Source organism: Melitaea cinxia, chromosome 11, assembly GCF_905220565.1.
Source record: "Melitaea cinxia chromosome 11, ilMelCinx1.1, whole genome shotgun sequence".
Lineage (NCBI taxonomy): Eukaryota > Metazoa > Arthropoda > Insecta > Lepidoptera > Nymphalidae > Melitaea > Melitaea cinxia.
The window spans coordinates 14,738,428-14,748,145 of NC_059404.1; the positions used below are offsets into that span (position 1 = coordinate 14,738,428).

Here is a 9,718-nt window from a genome sequence, read left to right on the forward strand (position 1 = left end):
GACCTCTACCTTAAAACTGAATACAAGATATGGTAATATGTGAATATGTTTTTGTTGATAAATAATGCAGATTTTTTCCATTAGTATCTCCGTTAATCCGTAATAAAATTTTAAAGTTATAAATATTTTCCAAATAACTACAAATTTAAAAGCGATATTTTTCTTAGAAAACAAAGAAATTTTAAGAAACTGTCTCTACCAAAGTAAACTTACATTATTTAGGAACATAAAAAAATATTAAAATATTTAATTATTTTTAATTCCCTTTGTGTTAACAATAAAAAGATAGTATATAATACCACGCATCAAACCCAGTAAATCTGTCGAGCGCCAGCGTTGTTAGAGGTAAGGTCTACGCCAAATTATGCGCAGCCGTCTCTTTCGCTCACACGTGCCAAGCGGCTGTTGTTATAGTATGATAAACCGCATTTGATACTTTAATAAAAATAAAAAAAAAACAATGCGATAATTACTGTAAAATAATATAATGATAATTTCTGTAAACAAGTGTATAATTTAATTTTTTTTTCCTCACATTATTAATACAAATAGGCATTTGAATCTGTTTGTCTTTTTATTTATTAATAAATATGTTAAATTGCTCCACATTTTCTGGAGCATAATAAAATGCTTTTTTATTTATATCGTAAATATTCGATTTATTCGTAAACTTAAAAAACTAAATCAGTTTTAAAAAAATGTTTCATAAAATTCATTTTTTATTTTTATTTTGAATTTATTGACTGTTGTTATATAACATACTTGAAAATTTTAACAAATTAATTATGCAGAAAACATTTTATACCATAGTGTGACGCGGGCAACACGAGCGACACCGCAGGCTCGCCAGAGACCACGGAGGTTACCGGCTCGTTACCACGATTATCTATGAACTGTCAATTTCGAATATTAAAAAACTAGATTTAAAAAAGAAAAAAAGGATCTGTCGATTGTCGAATGATACATTATTATTCTTTGTCATTAAAACTATAAAAAAACATTATTTTGAAAACATTATTTGTGGTTTGATTTTTATCGACTACAATAGTTATTAATTTTTTTTATACATAAAAATATACAGAAAAAGATCAAGATGGTTTTTTGGTTGTCACTCTATACCAAGTAGCACAAAGATCGCGCGGCTCGTACGACTCGCGTGATGCGACCAAATTTACCTAAACTTGCAGAGCAAAAAATTGTGAAATGGCTCGTAAGTTAGGACAGGAAAGTTTGCTTTGTGTAAGGCGTAACGATAGAATGGGCTTGCCGGGCGTTGCGGACGTTCAGTGGAACGCGGCCATCCAGCCATTTTTTAGACTCGCATTAGTGAAAACCATTTATTCTAATTATATCTATCTTTTCGATATGAGAGTGATATGAGACTGACATTTTCAGCCTAGCTGTAAAAAGTCCCAAAATAATTAATATCTTTTAGACTTAATAAATATCTGAAGCCCTGGCTTAGTGAGGTTACTAATTACCATTATAAAATACCGGTAAAATTTTCCGATATCTTTTATACACACAATAAAAGTCTTTTATACCAATATAAATTTTAACAGTTACTACGTCAAAGAAACGATTTTTAGCCTGTTTTTAGCGTTGTTTTACCGGTACATTGGATTGTAACTATATTGTTTATTTTTAATTGTAACAGTATTTATGGTCAGACTATTTATTTATATTTATCAAAAAATATATATGCATATACAGCTATAATAGTAAGTTGTTACATATAACAGCAGTGTTAATTTGCTTACCGTAGGAACAGAGGACCGTGCACGGACCGTGTGATATTGATTTATTTATAATATCTATTTTTCTTTATCTTGTTTCAAAAAAGGAATTTTGATCACCAAAGAGTTGGTTTCGAGCTTTTTCCGATCCAATGTCAAAGTCAGCTGCTACTCGCTATCTATAAATGTCAGTTAATGTCAAATATATAGTGAAAAATGCTCTTTTCGTAAAAATTGATATTTATTACTTATTCAATGTTGTTATAATTTGGCGTTAATTATAAGTTGCACAAAATGTTTACATTAGGTGGTCAACGGATCTTACATAAGGGCCTCAAGATTTTGAGGTTAACTATAGTAGATTTTAGCAGTTTACCTGATATCAAGACACTGAATCTTGTGCGAACAGTCGAAAAGAATATAGAAAATAACACGAACATATTCATCGAAAGTCCTATTCATGTAAAAGTGCAACCTATCGACGTCAATGATTTGAAGGCACATAATAAATTAACTATGACTTTATACAGCCAAGGAAAAGATACGAACGACTTTCAAGTGAAACAAACTTCGAAGCGACTCGAGCTTCTGAATAAGAACACATCGCCCGACCGTAACGACGTATGTTTAATACAAGTTCCATACAAATTAAAAGTGCAAGTAACTGCCACAGAGAACGCGTCGGTACATTTAGCTAAATTAGAAGCTGATGAGTTCGTGGTTAAGACTCAGAAAGGCTCCGTGAATATTGCGGACTTAAAAGCCGATAACATCAAAGTGGAAAGTGTATCTGGTGACGTACAAGCTGATGGCAGGCTGCAGGCAAGTAATATTGAATTAAAGACTGGAATAAATGGAGGTATCAAGTGTCACAGCATCATGGCGAACTCCTTCAATGTAGTCTCTCATGCTGGTCCCATTACTGTCAAGTCATGTTATAGTGATAAGTCACACTTCACAACACTTATGGGTAATATTAAACTGGATAATTTACACAGATCTGTAAAAATAGATGTTATACAGAAAGGCAACTTACACCTCACAGGATTTTCTGGTAATCTAGAAGCTTCCTTGAAAAGTGGTGAAGTGTTCATGCATGCATCACAGTTGACGGAAAAAAGTAGTATATTTATCCACGAGAAGGGCAAAGTAGTATTATTAGTACATGATATATTAAAAAATTTGCCAGCAACAAATCTAATAGCAGAAAAAATACAAGTTGATGACAAAATATTAAAGCTCGGACGATTTATGGATGATTCCCATCCAAAGAGGTTTAGATTTGAAAAAGAACCTCAAAATGAATTGCATATAGTCTGTAAAAATGGTTCCATAGAATTGAAAGACACAAATTTACCTTTTATTATGTAAACATATAAAAGGATCTAGGGAGACCCTACTCAGTGCATCATGTTAAATGAACATAATTTGCTTGTAAATGACATTAGTTGCACGATGATTGCATTTTACTAATTGTAGATACATTTTATTATCTATTTTATTGTATAAGAATGTTACGTGTATTATGTTTTTCTGTATTTTTAATAAATATTGTTCAAAAGCATTTAAATATATCCAGTGTATTATAATCCTTAACTTATGTTGTTTATATGTTTTGATTCTGATTAATTATATTTTTGCCAAAGTAAAAATGGAAAAGTTATATAAATACATTTAATAATTTAATAATTTTTAAAGATGGAGGGTAAACATTCTTGAGTCATATTATACTAAGTATCAATGTTTGCCAAAAAATAAGAATATTAATTTTCTTTAAACCGTACATAACCTTGTAGTATCACAATGCTAATCTTATGAGCAGAGTCTTCAGAAGTCATTGAGAGAAAACAATTCCTATGGGAGTCCAATTACAAAAGAAGAAGATGAAGAATTTTTTTCCACATTTTGCTAACTTTGAATAAATAACATGAATAGTGTCTAAGGACCTGTGTCAAAAGATACTGATAAAGTGACCTCGCATGTAACAATTTCAACAAATAAAAGTTTAATCAAACTCTACTTTGTTTATTGAATAGTGCTATAAGCAACCAGTAAATCTTAGTTGTAGATTATTAGTTAAGGTGAAATAGGTTCTATCTAATACCTGTTTTATTTCCATTTAATAAATCCTATCAGCAACTTACTTGCAAAATAAAGTTTATTTACAGTCATTGAAACAAGCTCTTTGTAATAATGATGATAAATGTATTTATTTATTTTAATTATTTTGATTAGCCTGTTTGTACTGACCCTGCTTTCTGCTCCGCGGGTTGCGGGCATAATTCCCACCTTAGTCTGGGTGTAATATGTGTGTGATATCGAACAATAAAATATGTAGCTAAATCTGTCTGCTGTTACCTATAAACAAGCATTAAGTTGCTTATCTTAAAAATAGATGATAGTGTGTGTATTTTAAAGATATTTGTTTATTTATTTCAATTGCAAGTTTTCAACTGTCATTATATGTATTGAGAAATGCCAAAAAAGAGATTAGATTATGGTAAAGTAGATTTTAAAAATTGTACGTAGATATTAAATATTATATTCAAAGTAAGCATTCATAGTATATAGTGTGCATTTGTTATCTACCAATGATCCATCCCAACTTCGTACGGGTGTATATGATGTTGGCGACTTGGGCTAGGAACCCTTAAGGCATTACTAGAACACCTTAATATTTTCATAGACTAGGAATAACATGTCAATATTAATTACTGTAAAATTTACTTTTAATGAAATATAAAGGTATAAAGAATAGTTTTAAAGCAATTTTTATTAGTAAAAAAAGGAATTTTAAAAATTTGTAGTTCACGATGTTATTAGTCCATTACATTTTCGTTGTTGTTTTGTGAGATTTGGTTCCTAGTTAGTTAGATATTTTGAATAAAATTTATTTCTTTATCTGTTTATGTTGGCAGTTATATTCTTAATATAGTACTTCTACTTTTAGATACAGTTTATCTTACATTCTGAAGTAAATAATACTATAAAAATATATGAAGTATTTAGATTAACTTCCTCAGGGCATTACAAATATTTAAAATGATGTAAACATAATTTTAATAAAACATCGGCTGTTACAAATATATATGTAGGTAATGTAAATTATAAATTCTTATTTTATTTGCGTAAATAGTTCCTATAACCGTTATTTTTAACAGTTAAATGACTACTGTGTAGGTTTTTTCTGCTTTGTAAGTGTTGTGTATATAACTCAATGTTGTTTATGTAAAAATACTTACATATTACCAAAATATATTATTGTTATTATGAATGTCAGTGATAATTCAATGTTAAACAGTTCAATAAAGTTATTCAAACATTTTTTTTTTTAAATTTTATTCGAAATCCTTATGATCATTCTAAAATTAAATAAGAAAAAACATTTACAGTTATTGTTGATCGGCTTAAAATATAGGAAATATAATGTATACAATATTATGTATTACTAATGATAAGAAAGAAATTCCAACACTAGGTACCTATAGGATTAATATAATTAGATATGAAGATGCTAATTTAGCTATGTCGTGTTACCATTTTTTTTTCTTTGTAGGTAAGTACTTAAAACAACCAGTAATTAAATAAATAAAAGAGATAGTGTGTCAACCGTGCACATTATCTCTATTATTTGCTTTAATTGCTTCATTTAACAAAAAAAACCTATTTATTTATTTATATACATATAATAAAATGGTAGGAAAGTCAAAACTGTATATTGAATTTTTTTTTTAAAGAATACTTACTTAAAATACTTTAAAAATATAGTTTTTAGAATTTTTGTCTGTTTGTCTGTATGTCTGTATGTATGTCCGGGATAAACTCAAAAAGTAGCGCATGGATTTACTTCAAATTTGGCACGAATATTATTAAGAAGTCGGGTCAACATATAGGCTACATACTTGTATTATCATGCTATCACCTACCGGGAACGAGCAGTGAACCTTTATTTCCTCAACGCATTCTGTAACAACGTGTATCTAACGACGCATATTTGAATGTTGTTGTACTTGTTGTTATTATGTTAATAACCATGCTATATAAGCTAGCTTCACACTATGAAAATCACGCAATATAAGTTACTAAGCCGATAAACATAATTAAATGAATATAAGTAGACAAGACAATTTTAAAGCAGCGCCATCTATAAGATTTTTCTGTAGATATGAAATTTAAAGAAGAAACGGGTAAATGAATGTTATTTTAAAAGGTATAATCGTAGGTATTTTTGGTGCTGTATAGCGTTCACGCAGAAGACGTCGCGGACAGCAGCTAGTACAAAATAATAATAATAAAGACAACTTATGAATGTGTAGTACTAGAGGCGGTCTTATAGCTAGTTAGTAGTTAGCTATTTCTTCCAGACAACCTGAAATAGAGTATTATAATTATTAAATCATAGGTACGTAATTCCTACACAAACTAATTGTATTTTTAAAATGCTTGACGATTAATCATTGATCAATGTAATTAATCAATATTAAACGCATTAAGACTTGTTTTACTAATTGACAATAAATTTTGTGTTGCGTATAAGTTATTGATAGGGTTTACCAGTAAGAGGTAAAACAGGCCATTACGGTTTGTTTCATCTCAAGTGATATAACATTACGAATACGTTGCGAATGGAAATATTAGACAAATAACATTTTATTTGAAGATTTTTGTTGTTACTTGTAAAGACGACACAGAAAATTACCTACTATAATTATGTCCTAAACTTTTATCTGTTGAATATTGTTATGAGACAGATAAACTTTATTTATAGCAACTTTTGTCTTTCAAGTTTTTATTTTTATTATTTGTTAATTATTTCTTTTATTCATTTGACTAGCACGTTGGCGCAGTTTGTAGTGACCCTGCTTTCTGCTCCGAGGGTTGTGGGTTCGATTCCCACCCCGAGTCTGGGTGTAATATAAATATATATTTATATATTTATATATGTATTATTTATAAGTATGTTTATCAAAAAAAAAAAATATGTAGCTATATACCAGTCGGCTGTTACCTATAACACAAGCATTAAGTTGCTTACTTTAGGAACAGACGTCCGTGTGTGTATTGTGTAGATATTTATTTATTTATACTTTACATAATTAAAATTTTAATTTTTCCTAAAATAAAAAAATATATTAAAATAGTTACAAATAGGCAATTAAACTATTCTCCGATAGAATTCGAAAGCTCTGGGTATTTATTATATTTTTTTTTATTATACTTTATTTACCTTAGAGTTGTTACACTACATAGTAAAGTTTAAAAAAATACAGATGAGTACAAGGTTTAATAACTAGAAATAACACATGTATAATATGAATGCATAATACAATACAAACACGTTAAAATAATATTAATTAGTTAAACGATAAAATACGTAGCACATTATGTTGGGTATTTCTTTTTTAACGAAATAACCATTAAGTGGGTGCAAAGATGATTTCAAAGTGTAGGCAGGCAATGGTGATAAGGGCGGTTTATATGCGAAGGAAAGTTGCGCGCGCGCCAGTCTGCCTCTGTCGCTCGCCATGCCGGCTTGTGCGCCCGAATACCGCCTGATGCGGTCCGCTACCGAACTTGTGCTCTCACCGCGCGTCAAAGGATGCTCGCACAAACCTTCGTCGTCCACCACATTGCGACGCTCATTCTCATCGACGTTCTCCTTGATCCCTGAAGAGCGAGCCGTCCCACCGGAACACCCACCGTCTCTGCCAAGACTGATTCAAATCATAACATGGATTCCCCGACAGTTTTTTCGTCCAGTCTTCGCTTTCTTCAATTTCATCGCTCATCCAGCCTGGAGACAAATATTAGTTGTTTTACCAACGTTATGGATCGCGGCGTCGCTCTTTATATTTTGGAAATGCGTTCAATACCCTCTTGGATTTTTAAAGATTCTTGGAAGTTTGATCTCGAGGAATGTCGAACTACAGCGTACCGTGCTCATCAGTGGAGGGAGTTCTGTACAAGCTCTACATTTAGCGAGAAACTTTCACTCTGCAGGAGCCAGAGTGATAGCTTTCGAAGTTGATGGACAATTTGCATTATTAAAATATTCTGCGGCAGTTCATAAATTCTACACCGTACCTCGGCCAAACCCAGCAGATCCCTTGGCGTATGCTCGTGCTCTAAAAGAAATAGTGGAAAGAGAATCTGTTGTGTTCTATATTCCCGTGAGTTCTTCGACGCCGGCATACTACGACGCCTTAGCTAAACCTCACTTAGAAGTATTAGGATGTCAATGTTTCGTACCATGTGCCCGAGACGTAGTTGCCTTGGATGATCCTTTGGAACTGATGCGAGTTTGCCGTGTTGCTGGTTTCTCTACGCCTCAATTCTGGGTGGTAACTAGTGAAGATGATGTTCGAGCATGGTATAACAACGGAGTATCAAAAGAAGGACGTCACTTTATTGCTAGCGCTGGTGCACGAGGTGCCAGGGATCGTCTGCGATTTGTTATGCCTGAAGAAAAGGCAAACTTTAGATTCCCGCGAGAAATAAGTGCTGAGAAACCTTGGGTTATAGTTCGAGAGCCTAAAGGAGAAAAATTTGTGACATGCACTACGTTAAAAGAATCACGTGCAGTAAACAATGTGACATGTCGAGTAGATCCATCAAAAAAAGGTCTCGTGCCACAAAAGGATGAAGAAACCGACGCTTGGGTACAAAGATTTGTAGCTTGTCTCTCACCATCGAAGCCTATGACGGGACATATATCGTTTAGATTAGTACGCGAGGAAAATACGATGAATGGATATGGAACTAGAATGGTCGCAGTAGGTGCTCGTGTCGGAGTATCGTTACCCTATCTGTGTCAAGGGACCAAAAGATGCGGTCATACAGCAACAGTGGGAAAATTGCTAAATACTGTATTAGACACACGTGAAGCGTTATTCGCATTCTGGGATCCATTACCCTATTGTGCATATTATCAATCTCGATCACCTGAAGAGCGTAGGCCGCCAACGCCAGAACCTTGCAAGACTCCACCGAATTTCCCTCTCTGAAGTTAAATATACAGTCGCTAAAGTGGTTATTTATTAAGACGCTCGAGTACCTGAGGACTGCGTGAGTGTGAGGTTCTGACGTTGAATTCGGAATCACGCTTTCTCTATCGGTTGTCCTCTCGCTCGGACGACACGTATATAAGAGGTCGTGGAGTCAGAGGACGATATCATTTTGTAACTACTACGTAGATATATTTGTAAGAAGTTTTGAGATTTCAGACTTGTTATTAATTTTAATATTTACTATTGAATGTCTATTGTTTTTACGTGTGCTGAGAAAAATATGAAAATTTTATAATACGAGTAAATATTAGATAGGTATAAGTTATTGGACTATTTGTTACGGTATTTTTCGTAATACTGTATATAATTAAAATAAATGTGTACCTAAATTTTTCTCAAAACGTATGTAAAGAATTGTATATACCTAGTATAAGTGTACATTTACTTCTTTGTATATTTATGATGTAAGTTGTAAGGATACCAAGTGTTTTGAGCTCCGTGCTATTAGTGTTGTAAGCATTAATGGCAACATACCTATTTTGTGTTTTTTTTTTCGGCATTAAATATTTTTACAACTATGTTATAAATTTGTATTCCATTATTTATTCTAATTTTTTCAATAAAAGAACTGGAATCATTATTTATTTTATTATTTATCAAATTAGACTATATTATTTATTAATTAAGGCTACAGCAACACCGAAACTTGAAAATATTTTAAAATTCAAAATAAATATGCGAATTATTATTGCAACAAAATTCCTAATATACTTATTAAACTCATACAAAAAGTGATTTTTTTCAATAATTTGAAGAAATCTTTAAAACGGGAGCGTAAATAAGTTAAGTATACTAATTAGTCTCAAATAATTAAAATGATAGCGTTTGATATCTCAATACCTATTAAATTAAAGTGATCTTAGCGATAACCTGCGAGGATATAGGAATAAAATTGACTTACGAACATAAATTATC

General features: G+C 31.8%; 2 protein-coding genes across 2 annotated transcripts; both read left to right on the top strand.

Annotated features, from left to right (window-relative positions):
* Window positions 1–1,913: 1,913 nt before the first annotated feature.
* On the top strand, window positions 1,914–3,750 carry LOC123657841. Its single transcript, XM_045593346.1, has one exon. The coding sequence runs from the start codon at window positions 2,031–2,033 to the stop codon at window positions 3,105–3,107; it is 1,077 nt and encodes a 358-aa protein (XP_045449302.1). The 5' UTR covers window positions 1,914–2,030; the 3' UTR covers window positions 3,108–3,750.
* Window positions 3,751–7,246: 3,496 nt separating this feature from the next.
* Window positions 7,247–9,326, top strand: LOC123657734. Its single transcript, XM_045593247.1, has one exon. The coding sequence runs from the start codon at window positions 7,262–7,264 to the stop codon at window positions 8,738–8,740; it is 1,479 nt and encodes a 492-aa protein (XP_045449203.1). The 5' UTR covers window positions 7,247–7,261; the 3' UTR covers window positions 8,741–9,326.
* Window positions 9,327–9,718: the final 392 nt, after the last annotated feature.

Excerpts from the sequence above, each read along its gene's own strand:
- LOC123657841 (XM_045593346.1), top strand. The coding sequence starts at position 2,031 with ATGTTTACATTAGGTGGTCAACGGATCTTACATAAGGGCCTCAAGATT.
- LOC123657734 (XM_045593247.1), top strand. The coding sequence starts at position 7,262 with ATGCCGGCTTGTGCGCCCGAATACCGCCTGATGCGGTCCGCTACCGAA.